This window comes from Bos taurus, chromosome 12 (assembly GCF_002263795.3).
Source record: "Bos taurus isolate L1 Dominette 01449 registration number 42190680 breed Hereford chromosome 12, ARS-UCD2.0, whole genome shotgun sequence".
Lineage (NCBI taxonomy): Eukaryota > Metazoa > Chordata > Mammalia > Artiodactyla > Bovidae > Bos > Bos taurus.
Genome location: NC_037339.1, coordinates 28,584,733 through 28,602,790, shown reverse-complemented (window position 1 = coordinate 28,602,790; position 18,058 = coordinate 28,584,733). Strand labels below are relative to the sequence as shown.

General features: G+C 42.0%; 1 protein-coding gene and 1 long non-coding RNA gene across 7 annotated transcripts in view; one reads left to right on the top strand and one right to left on the bottom strand.

Annotated features, from left to right (window-relative positions):
• N4BP2L1 (NEDD4 binding protein 2 like 1) overlaps positions 1 to 11,147 on the bottom strand; it is a 22,636-nt gene extending 11,489 nt beyond the window's left edge. For 4 of the 5 annotated variants that reach the window (XM_005213681.5, XM_024999979.2, XM_059892139.1 and 1 more), the window contains exon 1: positions 10,922 to 11,147. In XM_005213681.5, the coding sequence (XP_005213738.1) occupies positions 10,922 to 11,100 (179 nt within the window). In that variant the 5' untranslated portion in view covers positions 11,101 to 11,147. The remainder of the gene's footprint in view (positions 1 to 10,921) is intronic. The other variant, NM_001046574.1, reaches the window with a different exon arrangement.
• On the top strand, positions 8,450 to 18,058 carry LOC112449115 (uncharacterized). Of its 2 annotated transcripts, none has more exons than XR_003037607.2 (2): positions 8,450 to 9,971; positions 17,379 to 18,058. It is a non-coding gene; the product is annotated as an uncharacterized lncRNA (long non-coding RNA). The 2 variants fall into 2 exon arrangements; XR_009496621.1 differs by having other exon boundaries at positions 16,832 to 18,058.

Here is an 18,058-nt window from a genome sequence, read left to right as displayed (position 1 = left end):
TGTGTTAATATACTGTATTGGTGTTTTTCTTTCTGACTTACTCTGTATAATAGGCTCCAGTTTCATCCACCTCAGTAGAACTGATTCAAATGTGTTCTTTTTAATAGCTGAGTAATATTCCATTGTGTATATGTACCACAGCTTTCTTATCCATTTGTCTGCCAATGGACATATAGGTTGCTTCCATGTCCTAGCTATTGTAAACAGTGCTGTGATGAACACTGGGGTACATGTGTCTCTTTCAATTCTGGTTTCCTTGGTGTATATGCCCATTAGTGGGATTGCTGGGTCGTATTATGACATTATTTTTGATGAGTTATTCATATGGATGAACCATAATTTACTTAACCAATACTCTGTGGCCAGGTATTTAGTTTGTCCCCAACTTCTTTGATTCTCAGCAAGTTTAAGTATTTTTCCTTATGTGTGCTGCTCATTTAGAGATATTCTTTTGTGAACTGCATTTTCATGTCCTGTGGTTGTTGATAAAACCTCCTTATTGGGAGGTTTATGGCTAAATTAATTTGTAAAATCTTTATTAAGTACCTCAATTTATTTTTAATTTTGTTTATAATGAACTCTAACATACAAGTCTCAATTAACAGAACTTTTCTTAGTCACATGAACTCATCTTTTACGTTCTACTTTCTGTCTTTGATAATACATTTATAACAGTCTTTCCCAACCCAAGATTATGTAAATATTCATCTATGTTCTATTATATTTCACTCCTCAATCCATCTAAAATTTCAGCTTTTATGTGGTTAAAACAGAATGAAAATGGATCCCTATCTCAAGCCACTAATAAAAACCTGAAATGGATTAAAGACTTAAGTGTAAGACCTGAAGCATAAAACTCCTAGAAGAAAGCGTAGGGGAAAATCTCCTTGACACTGGTCTTGGCAATCAGTTTTTAGGTATTACATCAAAAAGCACAAGCCACAAAAGCAAAAAAGTAGTAAAAGAGGCTACATCAAACTGAAAAGCTTCTACACAGCAAAGGAAACAATCAACAAAATAAAAAGGCAATCTACCAAATGGCATCACCAACTCGAAGGACATGTGTTTGAATAAGCTCAGGAGTTGGTTGTTGGACAGGGAAGCCTGGCGTGCTGCAGTCCATAGGGCTGCAAAGCATCGGACACAACTGAGTGACTGAACTGAACTTACCAAATGGAAGAAAATATTTCCAAATCATATATCTGATATGGGATTAATAACCAAAAAATGTAAATAACTCATACAACTCATTAGCAAAAAAAAAAAAATCCAATTAAAAAAAGACCAGAGGATCTGAATAGACATTTTTCCCAAGACACACAAATGGCACACAGGTACATAGAAAGGTGCTCAACAGTGCTAATCATGAAGGAGATGCAAATCAAAATCCCAATGAACTATCACCTCACTCCTGTTAGAATGGCTATCATCAGCAAAACAAGATATTAAAAGTGTTTATGAGGATGTGGAGAAAAGGAAACCCTTGTGCACAGTTAAAAGGAAAGTAAATTATTGCAGCCTCTGTGGAAAACAGAATGGAGATTTCTCAACAAGTTAAAAATAGAACTACCCTGAGATCCAGTAATCCCACTTTTGGTTTACACCCAAAGGAAATGAAAACAGGATCTTCAAATTATCTGTATACTCCCCATGTTTACTAAAGCATTATTCACAATAGCCAAAATATGAAAACAAGTGTTTGGCAGTGGGCAAGTGGATAAATGTGGTAAATATATGCAATGGGATATTTTTCAGCCAGGAAAAAGAAGGAAATGCTTCCATTTGTGACAACATCAATGAACTTTAAGGTCATTATGTTAAGTGAAATAAATCAGACAAAGACAAATGCTATATGACCTCACTTATACGTGGAATCTAAAAAAGTCAAACTCATAGAAACAGAGTATAGTGATGGTTTCCAGGGGCTGAGGGTGTGGGAAATGTCGGTCAAAGGGTACAAACTTCCAAGTAAAAGATGACTAAGTTCTGGGGATCTAATGCACTGCATGGTGGTTACTGCTAATCCTGTATTATGCACCAAAAAGCTGCTGAGTAGATCCTAATATGTTCTCATCACAGAAAAGAAATGGTGATTATGTGACACAATGGCAGTGTTAGCCAAGACTACAGAGGTAACCATTTTTCAACGCAGGAAGGTATCAAATCAACACACTTTACAAGTTAAACTTACATAATGTTATCAGTTACACCTCAATAAAGCCTGGAAATAAAAAAAAGACAAGTGAGTGGCACACATGGATTAAAACCCAGGCTTCTGGCCTCAGAGCTTTACACTAAACAACTGTAACTGAGGGCCGTAAAATAAACCACAGTTATCTTCTTTCTCTAGTGACACTGAGGTTCTCTGCAATCTTCTGTACCATAAACAAAATTTTCAGTGAACATCACTGTGCCAATCTACTTGTGAATATGTAGAACATCTCCTGAGGGTATATCCTCAAGTGGAATAGAAATGGAAATATTTTAGGTTTTTTTGAAAAGTAGAGCAGGTGTTATTTAAAATTTCCTTCCTTTCAGAAAAAAGAAAAATTTTTTTTCTCACAGAATATATGGTGCATGAAGGCAGGGATTTTGTCTTTTTTTGTTCAATGCTCTACTCTACATGAGACATAATAGATATTTGGTAAGTGTATGAGTGGTTCTTAAATATCAGGTTTTGTTGCCTTAATTATGCAAACTTTGTATAGGGTTGAAAAGAATCTCTGAGAATTTCTATTTACTCTTTATGTGTTGAGAATTTTACCAAAACCTCAGGTTTATCCCCAAAGGAGACTGGGAAAGAGCATTCTTCCTAGACTCCAGTACTTCCTCTAGATGTTATCGGAACCTTCCCCAATGACTGTAAGCTGGGAGGCAGGAAACAGGTTCAGCAACTCAGCAACCTGAGGAGAATGGGGAGGGAGACATAGCTGTAAAAATCTTGAGCCTGATCAAGGTGTGGCTGATCTTCTTGGTGCTGCCAACTGCAATGCCAAGGCTAAGCCTTGCCCTTAGGCAGATGGAGCTCAGCCATCACCAGCTTCATGAACGCCGCCAAGCCACAGGGGCTAAGGGCATTCCAGTAAATAGTTCCCAGGCCATCCCAGGCTCACTCTCGTCCTCACACCTCCAAAGCAGGGCATGTTTATGAGATTCCAAACCAGACTCCTAGTTAGCCCTCATGTGCCAGAGTGGCTCCACTGCACTTTCCAGCAGAAATTCCTTTCAATGTCTTGCGTGTGAACAGCAACTTTCCAGAGAATTCAGCAATGCCACAGGTTTCTCCTATGTTTAATGCTTTGCTGGTCAACTCAGTCATGCTCCGACGAGAAGGAATCACGTAATAACATGTGGGTTCCTTACCCTGACGGTTGAAATACAGATAAACTAAGCTCTTTTTATCAGAGAAGGCAATGGCAACCCACTTTAGCACTCTTGCCTGGAAAATCCCATGGACGGAGGAGCCTGGTGGGCTGCAGTCCATGGGGTCCCTAAGAGTTGGGCACGACTGAGCGACTTCATTTTCACTTTTCACTTTCATGCAATGGAGAAGGAAATAGCAACCCACTCTAGTATTGTTGCCTGGAGAATCCCAGGGACAGAGGAGCCTAGTGGGCTGCCGTCTATGGGGTCGCACAGAGTCGGACACGACTGAAGCGACTTAGCAGCAGCAGCAGCAGCAAGCTCTTTTTATAGGGTATTGACAAGTTTTTTCATTACACAACAGATTGAAATCAACCTCATTACACTTTGATCAGGTCACTCTCACTGGCCTCTTCCTTTGGTGCAGAAGAAAAAAGTCTGATTTGAAATAAGGAGAATTTATCCACTATGACCTTGATCAAGATATGTAACTTCTTGAAATAATGCCATTTGCAGCAATATGAACAGACCTAAAGATTATCGTACTAAACAAAGTCAGAAAGAGAAAGACAAATACCAAATGATATCATTTATATGTAGAATCTAAAATAACAATACAAATGAACATAATCTATGAAAAAAAAATAGATTCACAGATATACAGAACAGACCTGTGGTTACCAAAGCGGAAGGGGGAGGGAAGGGAAGGAATGGGAGTTTGGAATTGGCAGAGGAAATTATGTGTAGGATGGATAAACAACAAGGTCCTACACAGAGAACTATATTCAATATTCTGTGACAAACCATAATGGAAAATAATGTGAAAAAGAATATATACATATATATATATGAGTCATTTTGCTGTACAGAAAAAATTAACACAACACTGTAAATCAACTATACTTTAATACAATTTTTAAAAAAGATATATAACTTCTTAGAGTTTAGTGTCTTCAGCTTGGACTAGATGAACTCTGTGAGAACTTCCTGATCCTTTCCTGAGATTTTCCTATGAGAATATTCTTCCCCTTTCGTTTCTTTCTCTATTTCTACTGCTTCTCTAATCGTAACCACACCTATGACATTACATGGCCCAAATTCAGTAGGATCTTCTTCCCATACCCCAGTAGCTCAAGGACTATAGTGGTGGTGATTCTCCTGTTACCTTTCTAGTACACGACTGAGAAAAGACACTGCACTGTGTGTTCTTACTCTCCGTGATCACAGGTAGCATATATAGTCCTGTTTCTTCCCAACCTTCAGAGAGAGGCACTGCAAGGACTCTCAGCACTGGGGAGAAGAGATTCAGGAACCACCTTAGGAAAAAAATCACTAAAAATATAAAAAGTCAGTAGCTTCTCCAAGTAGACCTGAGTGGCTAAAAATCTGAGATGGCACCTGCCTGATGCTCTAATTTTCATACACACAGACCTGGAATACTACAAACTCTCTATTTTGACCTTGCTTTTACTTATGAGAACCCTAGCCTCATAATTAAAAACACCATGGTCCAGAGCACTGTGGAGCGAATATGCTCTGGGGTCTAATTACTCACTACTTAGTTAACCTAACTAATCCCCTCTTCCCACTGCTTCTCATATTTTTTTTTTTAAACTGCATTTGGTTTAAAGTGTACCTTCGTCCCCATCTCTGTTCTATCATTGCATCACATCAGGAAAGCATCCTTTCACCTCCTTGGACAGCTCTGGTGCCAAGAAATAATGAAAACTTATTTCTCTTGATGGAAAATTACAAGTCATCCAGACATATGAATAAGGAGAAAAGACAGCTGTCAGTGAATATCCTTTGAGCCTACTGAATCCATATCACAAACCATTTTTGATGGTGCCTAAACAAACATTGCAAAGGATGTGTGTCATAAAGCATGGTCCCCAGGCTTTGCTTTGACTCAAACTTAAAGATTTAAAATGCATGAACTGACTTAAGGTTGAGAACTTTTAATTTTTCAAACAAGACCATTAAAATTAAAAAAAAAAAAAGACTACCCTAAACTATTGCCATTTCAAAAGGATGTTTTAGTCATATATTCATGTAAGGCAATATTATTCAGTCACAAAGTAATGAAATTCTGACACATGCTATAACATAGATGAACCCTGAAAACATTAAGCTAAGTGAAATAAGCCATACACAAAAGGACAAATACCATATGATTCCCCTTTCATAAGGTATCTAGAGTAGTCAAATACAGAAATAGAAAACTGATCAGAGGTAGGTTACCAGGAGCTGAGGGGAAGGGAGATGCATTGCTTAATGGATAGAGTTTCTGTTTGTGGTGATAAAAATTTTTTATAAAAGACAGTGGTGATGACAGCATATCACGTAATTAATAGCCCTGAATCGGACACACTTAAAAACGGTTAAAATGTCCTCAAAGGGGGGACATTACACACACACACACAGAAGAAAGCACAGAAGTAAACAGAAGTCCACAGATGTTTTCATTGAAGTCAGAGGAAAGAACAGGTGCAGATCCAAATGAGTATATATCAGTTCAGCTGTGGAAGCAAATAGTTCTGGATCACCTGCTGAGGGTAAAAGGGTCTTGGAATTGGAATTCTATTTCTTCTCTCAATCCTATACTTTTTTATCCAGCTTTTTAACATTCTCCGTGGTCTGGCCATGGGGTTACCTAACCAACACACTCAATATGAACAATTCACTGCAATCAAGCCCTGCTACTCGTGAGCCTAGAACACTCAAGGTCTTTCCTATCCCCATCATCTTATGTATGATGCTAATCCTTTTCCTTGGCTTTCTGGTCTTCAGACATCCTCCTGGTCTTCCAGGGCAGTCTGAGAACCACCTCCACATGGAAGAGACTAGCTCTTCCCTAATTATCCTATCCTCCTAATAACCATCCTCAGTGACTCCACTGGCCTTGACCACCACCAGCACAGAAGAGGCTACTTCCCATGAGACTTTACTTACCCACAGCAGTGTGCTGGTTACTATCTTCCATTTGTTAGTCATGTGTAGGCTCCTTCTCTCAACCTTATATTATATATACCTTACTGTGCTTAGTCACTTCAGATCAGATCAGATCAGTCACTCAGTCATGTCCGACTCTTTGTGACCCCATGAATCGCAGCACGCCAGGCCTCCCTGTCCATCACCAACTCCCAGAGTTCACTAAGACTCACGTCCATCGAGTCAGCGATGCCATCCAACCAGTCGTGTCCAATTCTTTGAGCCACCATGCACTGCAGCCCACCAGGCTCCTCTGTCCACGGGAATTCACCAGGCAAGAATACTGGAGTGGGTTGCCAAGCCCTCCTCCTGGGGATCTTCCCAACCCTGGATTGAACCCAGGTCGCATTTCTGGCAGATTCTTTACCATCTGAGGTGTTAATAGTCTTATCAGTACTTAGGAAATACTTCTATTGTTGACTAGTGAGTAATTAACAATAGTTGGTATTTATGAAGACCACACATTCTACAGTGCTTTCACATTCATAATCACAGGATGATTGTTTTTTTTAATATAAATTTATTTTAACTGGAGGCTAATTACTTTATAATATTGTACTGGTTTTGCCATACACTGACATGAATCCACCACGGATGTACACGTGTTCCCCATCCTGAACCTCCATCCCACCTCTCTCCTCATCCCATCCCTCTGGGTCATCCCAGGGCACCAGCCCCGAGCAACAGGATGATTGTTTACCACAGTATCTTAAATCCTCACAATAAACTAACTAAAGGAATATTAGCTCCATTTTAATGAAAAAGAACCTGAGGTGTTCAATCAAATGATCTATACTCGTTCACAGGCTAATAAAATGTAATAAAATAGTTCATAATTAAACAATTAATAGCCCTGAGTAATTAAAATCAGTCTCCTTACAGATTAAAAAAAACTTCTTTGTATGTCCAAACCAAGAATAACCCTAGGGAAGCCCTTTATATAAAAAATTACTTATTTACTTGGTTATTTAATAAATGCTTCATCATACAACCTATGTCTATAGAGCCAAGTTATTGAATAAAACTACTTGCAGTTAAAAAGTTATTTTCGCCTTTAAAAAGTTTGCAAACTTTTTATGGAAAAAGTTGAGAAAAAAATGAGAAAGTCAGGGGCAAAAGTCTGTATTCTACCCACTGCCTAAAAATCAACTATAGATACTTATCTTTTTACACATTTCTTAAAACAAAAAATGGTATTTTTGTGTATATTAGAACATAGATGTCAAACGTACATCTATGTTTTCATTAATAACACGTGACTTATAAGCCAATCCTCTATTTTTGTACACTTAAGTTGGCTCACATTTTTTTCTAGGACATCAAAACTCTGTGCTTAACATCCCTCTAATCTCATGCACTTGTCCAGTTATTGCCTTAGGATGAATTCCTGGAAGTAGAGTTTACAGGCCAATGACAATAACCTATTTTTGAAATGCTTTTTAAATGAAATAGAGGTGATAAAACACATATAGCAGGGAAGCTAATTTTTTAGTACTCTGATGTACTTAAAAATTTTAAGGCAGATAAAAACTTCAACTGTTTTTTAACATGCCCATAGAATTTAAATAGATGTTTTCCACATTCCAGTCCCTGCAAAGTGTGAAAACATACAGATGAAAAGCACAGAAATCTAACATTGATTTGGGACACCAGACAGAGCCTAATTTCAAAAGCATTTTTATTTGTTTAATCAAATGAGAAATGAAAGTTAAGTAGAAAAAAAGATGAACCTGCATTTGTAAAAGCAGATCTCCTCCAATTTTTTTTTAAGTTTTATTTTCCTGATTCAAGAAATACATGCTCATTATAGAAAATTTGGAATATACATAGAATAATAAAAATATGAATTTCCCAGAATCCAACAATACATAAGATAGCCTTACAGTTTTTACTACTTTCTTACCTACGTGTATTTTTTTTAAAAACAATTTGCAATCCTCCTTTTCTCCCCACAAATGGCCTGTGACGTTCTGCATCCTCACTGCAGGCCTCTCTCCTTGCTGAGCTGTGGCTTGTATCCTTGCCTGTTCTCCTGATTTCCATGTAAATACACAACCCACCTCAAAGCAGGGCCAAAGTTCTGTGTTCTCAGAATTGCCCAGGTCCAGCCTATCAAGAGACCTCACAACGTCAGCTCCCAGCTGCCTCCTTCACTTCAGAGTCAGGCTTCTCCCCAGGAACACCATGAAGATGATCTCAGCTGGTCAACATCTTCAGCAGAAATGAACACCTCTTAAAATGTATACAGCGGTTTAAGGTTTAACAAGTTCTCTCACACAGATGTAATCCTCACAGGAGTCCTCTGAAGCAGATGGAGCAGATTTCCCTGTTTAACAGGGAAGGAAACTGAGGAGTTGAGAGCACAGCTATTCCATGGCAGAGCTTGGATTTGAAGCCATAAATTAGGACTTCCCTAGTGGTCCAGTAGTTAAGATTCTGCATTTCCAATGCAGAGGCACAGGCCCGATCCCTGTTCCAGGAACTAAGGTCCCATGAACCATTGGGTGCGGCCAGAAAAAAAGAAAAGCCATAAATTGACTCAAAGTTCAGAGCTCTTTACCTAGCCTTTACTAACAAAACACTTTTAAGTCTTACAATTAGAAATTAAGAGCTAGAAAGATCTTCAGTAAATCATCTAACCTAATCTCTTACTATTCACTTATAAGGAAAGTAAAGAACAGGTGACTGTCCAAAGTCACCAAACTGTTTTGTGACAATGAGGATCTAAAAGCAAAGTCTTCAGACTTCCAGGCCAGTGCTCATGGCAGCCATTCCTAGAAAGACGTTCTTTAATAAGTTGGTCTCTTATCTGGTGTCTTCCACTTAGCCAAAAGTCAACCAGGAATTAAAATCTTAAAAGTGTAGCTGTTAGAGCCAGAAGGGACCTTAAGATCAACCAGGCCAACGCACTAGCTTTGGAAATGAAGAAAGTTGAGGCCTAAAACACACCACTTCTGCTGTTCAATTCTGTGCACCCTGCACTCACCATATTACTCCCCTCTGGGTAGCTCGAAACAAAATCTGGCCAAAGACGTTTATTCCCTTCTTGGACACAGTGTGTGAGAGGCGACAGATCAGCAAGGCCAAAGTAAAACTGAAGAGGGTTTGACTGCAAGAAGTATCTGGTTGGTAACAGATGTACCCACCATGACTATCATAAAATAATCAAGTTCTGCCAGGTTCCAGGAAAGCTTCCCCATTCTCCACTCAGAGAAAAGACCTATTGAAATGTGTGTCGTTCTTAGAAAAGGGTACCAATGGCCATTTGGAAGTCACCAGTTCCTTGAATCTGTGAAAATGTAGCAATAAGGTTTTGCTAAAGGCAAATCAGCCAGGAATCCTAATTAAAACTGGAAGCACATCCCCAGGGCTGTCATCTTTCCCTGACCCTACAGGACCCAACCCTTCCTCCCACGTTCTTTGTGTACCATTCAAATCCGCTTCTGATTGTTCGCTGCTACCTGGATTCTTTTTCTAAGGTTCCACAGTTCCACGGCCAGCCCCTATGATTCTACAGCTAGCTAGCCTTATGTCTCTGGTGAGATGGAAAGCTCTTTGAGGGCCAGGGACCACTTCTACTGAACACATACTACTGCCAGACACTGCGCTTTTGCAGGGTAAGATATGGCCCCCACCTTCAAGAAACTTACAGGATAAACAAAACCATGTGCAAAACTGAGCACAGCCGCAGAGGTGTAAACAGGAAGCGGAGGAGCCCTGAGTACGAGGATAACAGACTTGAGTCTTAAAGCGCTGTTGTAATCAGTTAAGAGAAAGGGCAACGGAGGGGCAAGCCAGGCAAAGGCAAACCAGGCAGGCGGGCCAGCGTCAGCAAAGCCAAGGAGAGAAACAGTTCAACGCTGCAGAGTGGTGGGAGTTGAGGCTGGAGCGGCAGGCCTAGCAAGGTGGCCAAGGCAACAAGCCCGTGTCATTCACGCTGCCCCGATACGGGGGCAGCTGACGCAATTCGCGGGTAAACTAATTTGGGCGCCTTGGGGACAGTTGAAAGGCTGTGTCGGTGACGGCCTGCGAGGCCACGCGACCCCCTTCCAGGGGCACCTGTGCGCCTTCGCAGTCACCAAAGCACACGCGGGGCTGCCTCGACCTGCCAGATATTCTACGCGATCGCGCGCCCTGGCCCGGCCCCGACCCCCGGCCCGAGCGTCTCCGCTCTGGTTTAAAACGCCTGTTGACGCACTGTGGCGGGTGCCTGCACGCCAGCGGGCGGCCCGGCGGTCTCCTCTGCAGTCGCCATCGGGCTTTCCCAAAGAAGGCTGCCCTTGGGCCCCCGACCCCAGGCTGCGAGAGTCGGGGAGAAGGCGTCTAGCCCCGCTGGCAGGGGTCCGCGCGGTGGGGGGCGGGGGTGGGGGGGCGGTGCCATGGGGGCTCGCGCCAGGCGCGGTGCAGACCACCGTCCTCCCGCGAGGGCGCAGCCTGGGAACCCACGGCACGGGCCGCCGCGTCTCAGGCCCGCGGCCCGGCCGGGAACCGGGTGGCCCGGCTTCCCCTCGGCAGGCGCGGGCTGGACCGGAGCCCGACGGGGACTCGGCGCGCGGCGCATCATTACCTGGCCAGTGTAGTTTTCCCCGAGCCCGGGAGGCCTCGCAGGAGGTAGAGGTGTTTCCGAAAGCTGTGGCGGCGCGGAGGTGTCCCACGCAGGGGCGGCGGGGCTGGCGGCCGAGGCGGCGGTGGCTGCTGCTGCCGGAGGCTCAGCCTCCCAAAGGATTCAAGAAAACTCTCCTCCATGGGGTGGGGGCTGGCAGCGAGAGCCCTGCGTTCCCTTTCCTGAAGTCACGGTCTTGGCCAAAGCTGTTGTTTTTGTGGCTCTCCGGCCATGTGATAGATGGAGGGGCGGGCGCTCGCAGCCCAGCCCCTCCTTCCCACCCGCCCGAACCGCGCTGCGTGGGAGGGGTCGTCCCTACCTGGAAAGCCGGGGACGCTGGGAGACTGACAGCCGGGAAAACCTCCACTCCCCTCCCACCGCCCACCCTCACCTCCAGCCCAGACCATGCCTCCCTGCCCCTGTCGCCCTGGGCCCACCGAGCAGGACACTGGTCACTTCCCCGGGCGGCCCGTGTGGAAGGCAGGCCTTCTGCAAAAGCCCTACCCCATCCCACCGCCCACTAGGCCTTGAAAGTGAAATAATTTTAGTTGAGGAAGAGAACGTGAACAGCATTTTGAACAGTAACAGTAAAAACCATAGTCTCCCCCAGTTTGTGAGCACCAATATCTGGCTGGTGTCCCAGTGGCTAATGCCACTCTCCCAGGACCTGTATAATTCTCCCCTCCTCCACCCTTTTTTTTTTTTTTAATTCTTCTTTATCAGCAGGCCAAAAATATTTTTAGAAAGCTTTGTTGCTTCTACATAACTTTAGAAATCTCTTCTTTAAAACAAGGCACCCCTTAAAACTCAGACAGATTTATGAACAGTAGTATAAACTAGGCCTCCTGAGAAAGAAGGGTTACTGCCCAGGTACACGCTTTGTTGCCTGAAAAGACATGGTCTCCCCAGAAACTATTTCAGCTCCCCAGGGAAAGGAGCAGTCTACTGACACTAGAGAGAAGCATCCAGAATTCAGTTCTAAGTTCTGGGAACTGGTGAGCGCCAGTTGGTTGATCACCACAGTACCTTCCAATATTTCACACTCAAGAGTGTGATAGAAAGATCCTATTTTCTGAACTAAAATCTAAGAAGCGTGGACTGAAAGAGACAGTATTGAAAATTAACACCATCCTGGAAAAATCCCAGATACATGGTGGCTTGGGCTGTAATAACCATTGTAAAGCAAATACATTTTGTTTCAGGCAGCTAAGGTATGAAAATTTTGAAAAGGAACTGTGAAGAAAAGCAATTTACTTCTAAAACAAAACCCAGGAATTGCACAATGAGCTCTGGAAGGCACTCTCCAAGCAGGGAGGGGCTCTATGCTCAGAATTTCACCTTCCTCTTGGGGTTCTACTAGGGAGGGGCAGAGGAGGACAGGGCGGTGAGCTACTCTCTCTTGACATATCCCTTCCCAGCATCTGAGCAAGGATTTTTAGCACTGCTGAGAAACACTGAAATCTCAAAAGCTTCTCTAAATATTAGGGGAAAACCATAAGGAACAGAGACTATAGATGAATCATAAAAATATGTGATGCTTATCATGTATGTATCCTATCATACTTCTATGTATCCTAGCATACTTCTTACAAGAACTTTTTGCCCAGCCTCAAATACTACCTTTTCCATTCTAGACTTGTGTTCTCTAATATAGGAGTCACAAGCCACACGTGAAATATGACTGGTCCAAGTGAGACTGGGGCATCCCTGGTAGCTCAGCTGGTAAAGAATCCACCTGCACTGCAGGAGACCTGGGTTCCATCCCTTGGTTGGGAAGATCCCCTGGAGAAGGCAACAGCTACCTACTCCAGTATTCTGGCCTGGAGAATCCCATGGGCTGTATAGTCCAGGAGTCGCAAATTGGACACAATTGGACACAACTGAACGACTTTCACTTTCACTTTTCACTTTCAAGTGAGATTAAAATACATACTGAATTTCGAAGGTTCCATATGAAAAAAATGAAGTAAAATATCTCAATAACTTTTATATTCATGTGTTGAAATGATAGTATGGTGAGTACATTAGGTTAATATATTATTAAAATTAATTTCATCTGTTTCTTTTTGCTTTTTAATGTGGCTAGTAGAAAAGTCTGAATTATGTATGTGGCTGACATATCTCTATTGGACAGTGTTGCATGCGACTTCTGTCCATTTCCATTTCCTTCTGTAGAGGGTGTCCCAGGCAGCATGGATAGGGCAGCAGGACACACAGCTTTGGGGACTAGAAGTTTGGGCACACTGAGACTGCAGTGTAGGGGGCAGCTGGAGCAATGAAGGAGGTCCTGGGAAATGTGAGTGTGCTGTTAGAAGAGAGGCCTGGAGCTGGAGGCAAGAGCTTTGGAAATTCCTGCCCTGTGAGAAGATGGAGAATAGAGCAGACAGCTGAAGTCGGGGCTCAGGGATCACACTTAAGGACTGTGCCCCCTCCCCCCCAGCAAAGTGGATCTGTTGAAAGAAAGTACAAAGGACAGACAGAATTGAGGAGAAAAAGGCTGGCAGTATCTGAAAGTGACCCTAGACACTTCTTTCTCTTAGCTCTCAGATTTAACTAGTCAATAGGCTCTGTTTTCCCCAATTTATTCCTCAGAACCACAGTTCGTTTAAGCTGTTTGTGTATCTGTTTCTTCCCACTAGACTAAGTTCAAAGGCAAAGACAGCGTCACCCTTGTCACCCCAAGAGCTAACACAGCCTCTGACGTTCAGAGGTGCTCAATAATTGTATATGGACCTGAACTGCCTTCTCAGTGAATGAGTCTGAGCATGGGCTTTACTAAAGATTAAGACTGAACAAAGATAGGGACAACTTCAACTGAGGAGTAATGTAAACACAGTCAGTGACCACATCAGCAGTTCTGAGGGTCACAGTAATCTCAGATAAAGTCTACAGTCAGATCCTCACTGCCCTAACAAGGTGGCAGCCTCCAGAGAGGAGGGCTACCCCGGGTCAGAGGATCCCTGTGATTAACACTCCTTCATGCCCTCAGTTCATCCAACCAGGTTTTTCAGCTCTCAAGTTCTATTCTATTTCTCTAGAATGTGATGACCAGCACAATCTCACTTTGCTGTCCTACAAACCATTGCTATGATGAGGTAAAGAAAATAATCTTAGAAGTAGTTTTTGGCAAGCAAAGAAACATTCTAATCTTTCTCTAATTATTACTGCTTAACAAGATGTGGAAAAACAAGGGGGTACACAGGAAGAGCTCATGGAAACCAGAAATTTAACCCTTGAATCTATAGTTCCAAATACTCCACAATTTGGAATGCTTAAATCAGCCCCAGGTTTCTCCCCTGGAGATGCCATATGGCAGAAAGTCTGAAACCAAGATGAAGCTTCCAAAGCGGTGTAACCAAAGACCCTGTAACAGAGGAGAATCATTTAAAATAGAGGTAGTAGCTTCTCAATTCTCATTCTATGTCCTTTCTTCCCCTACCAAAAGCTTTTATCTGATTTCCCTACCAAAAGTTTTGATCTGAATTTTTACTCAAAAACATGTCTTATATACATTTTTACCTTGTTACATATATATATATATATATATATATATATGAATGACATGAATTGAAAGAATAGGAAAGCATCCATCTGTGCCTCCTTAGCTGTTTCTCTGGGGGACCCCTTGTTGCTCTAGCACCTCCAGCTTTCACCTTCCACCAGTCTGCACTGCACTATTTGGCCATTCAGAGGTAGCGCCTCTCTACTTAAAACTCCTCCTTTCTGGCTCTTCCCTCGTCCTTCCCCTAGAAGCTGGATGAAGGATACAGGAAGCTGGAAGAGATTAGGGAAGGGGGACAATGGGACGGCAGTCATGCAGAGTGTCTGCTGGGCTGAATCAACAGGGGAAATGCTCAGGACTCGGTGGCCTGGGATAAGTCTGCCAACAAAGAAATGTCCTCTGGATAAGACTGACTTTGCTCATTCTAACCTCACATTACCACTGCCTCCTACATCCCATCCCTCTATTTGAGGTCATACGCCTCTCCCAAGGCGATAACCATAATCTGTTTCCAAGCACCAAGTATTTGCCACTATGCATAGGGACACTTGAGGAGTGTAAGATTTGAAGAGGAAGCCTGGGAGGTGGGGAAAGTCATCCCAGCCCATTTTTCTAAAACTTCATTCTGGAAATTAGGGCAAGGTAATAAAGGTAGTGGCTGGAGAAAGCTGGGGGCATCCTGGACCCTAAGTACAAGCCTGGGTGGATAGTTAGCTGATACGCTTCAATACGGCACAGAGTCTCAGAATTGGTCATTAGCTATGCCATACTCACTGTTAAATATCTATACTATTACCCTTATGCACAGCCATGGTGGTGTATTCATTAGAAATCCATAAATGTTGCTACTGAAGGGCCCTAAGAAAGCAAAGATTTGCCAGATGCCAGAGTCTCCTCTGCAGCCATCTGTGTTTCAGCCCTAATACTTATCATCTCTTGTCTGAAATCATTCCATTCTAGGCCAAAGGTGAGTCCAGTTTCACAACAGCACTAGGAGCCTGCACAGAGAGCAAGATCTCAGGGAGTTCAATCAAACATTGGATACCTTGGTCTCTGTCTGGATCAGACTTATGGTCTAGCAGAAAGATAAACTGAAACTGTACAAAATGAACTAGGGGAAATGTTGAGCTATTTTAAATAAAACACTCAATTCCCAACCAAGCAGAAGGAATACAAATAGTTAGCTTCCACTCTCTCATTGAAACCCCAGGAGAATGTAGAGGCTTTTTTTGGGGGGTGGGGGGAGCATTAGGAGAATGGGGGATATGATTATTATCTTTAAGTATTAATATAAACTGTAAGAAAAAAGATCACAGCAACAAAATAATTAAAAACTGGAAAGCAAAAGGCCTAGTGTTAACTAATTTGGAAAAACAATTAAGAAACAAAACTTGAATTATAGAAAGCCAAGAAGAAATACCGTTTACTCTGCATAACCCCTAAAATTTCAGCAACTGGAAAATTCAGGGCTAGAGGTGAGGCTCTAAATAGGAAAGTCAGTTAAAAGTCTGTTTAAGAAACAAACATCCACAGACAGGCAGCTGCCGGCCCTCTAGAGAAGCCTGGAGGTTTATTCCCTGGAGAAGATAAAACAGGATGAGAAGAGTAGAAGGTAAGATAAGGTAGGCAATGCTCCCTTTCTGAAAATAGGGATTACATAAATGCCTACATGTTGAATAATGAGAAATCACACCTTGTTTTTCAAATATGAATTTTCATATTTGAAATCTGTTAAGTACAATTAAACTAAAATAATAGCAATAATAAAAATAATAGTTACTGTAGTATAGTGCAAGTCCCACAATCCCTAACCAAAATCCTTGAGGTAAGAATTGTTTCAGAATTCAGAAAGTTCTGAGTGAGGTCTAGGGCACCCCTGGTAATTAAACACATTAATATTTCTCCAGTGAAATTTCTGAAAAGTCACACTAACTGGGGTAAATAAGGAGTACAACTAACCTGACTGTTCAGGTCAAATTTTGCTGCCAACTTAGTTTTAATGCCAGACATTTAAGAAACAAAACAAAACAACTTTTGGTTTTCAGAGCTTTCTGGATTTGAAATTCTACAAATGGAATCATTGACCCACATTTGGATAAAGGGGCCTATCCTTCTATTCCAATGCAATTTTTAAAATAATCTACTCAAGTTTCCTGGGTCTTATTTTCTTCATGAAATAAAATAGGGCAAGTATCTTCAAAATTAGATAATAAATTATTCAAGTTATTACCTCTTTTGCTGAGTTTTTTATTAGTATTCAGGAAACTGATCAGAATAGTTGAACAGATTATTCAAACCAATTTCAGTCCAATGACTATATCACTCTACATTATCCTTCGGGTTGGCACTGAGCTCTCTTTCTTGATGATCAGGATCTTCAACAGTACCTGGAAGATGGAGAATTCAACTGCAAACAAACACAAGCCCAGACAAGTCCAGACAGAATGGTGACAAGAATGGAGTTTGTTGTCAGTTTCCCAAGCTCATGACTATTTACACACCCCTACAACTAGCATCCAGAATTTCACACTGTCCCCACAGCTCCCACACCCTGCCTGGTCTTGCTTCATTCAAGAGCCTGTCCTCTGGATTCTGCCCAACCTTCTGTTTCTAAATCAAAACCTGGTCTATGTCCCATTCCCTGATTATCCAGCTTTTTACACTGTAAAGTTAAAAATAAATACACTTAATTCATGCAAATGTGTTAACAAGTTTATTAAGTCAATACATTGCTCTGCCAGGAGCACTTCAAATCAAAGCTGCAACCAACAAAGATACTCAGGGGAAGGGAATTAACCCTTATTAAGAGCCTATTATTTTTCAAAAACTTTGCACAATTTATTTCATTTAATCCTCATTTAATATCCCCATGACAGATGAGTATCATAAACCAGTTTTTTTTTTTTTTCTTTTTTTCAGGTGAAAAAATTGCAGCTTTGAGAAGACAATTTGTTTAAGGTCACATACCCGGTCGGCAGGAACTTCAAGATGGGAATCCCCATTCTCTTTCCAGCAGGCTGCCCTACCTCCTTAAAGGAGTGAGGCAGTATAAATACTCTGGCCACCAGCAGGAAGAGGATTTGAGGCTCCAAGAGCCAACCACATTCTCTTGCTATTTCCTTCTTTTTAAATTTCTGTTTACCACTTGAGGCCCACTGATCATTATGCCAAAGACAAAACCAAAAGGCCCATTATCATTACAATTATAAAAATCCTGTACATAGCTACAGCACTCATAAAATTCCCCCATAAGAGAAGACTAATAATTAGAGATGTCTGCTCTATGAGGTTCACAGAGGGCAGTCAGTTTAGCATGAATGTAAAAGATGAACACAAAAGTCAAAAGTATGGTTCATAAAGTGTCCTTGACACAAAATCAGCATATAGAAAAGACCTGCCGAATTAGCCACTGCCAAATATGCCCATGCTTATTGTGTGCTGTTTATCCTGCTGTCACACAGAGGGGAAAGGTAAACACTCACTTCCTAACTTCAATCCTCACATAAGCTCCATGAGGCCAGTTTTCACTGCTACATCCTCGGTGTGTAGAAAAATGTCTAAACTGAGGCAACTCAATAAACATTTGCTGAACAAATGAA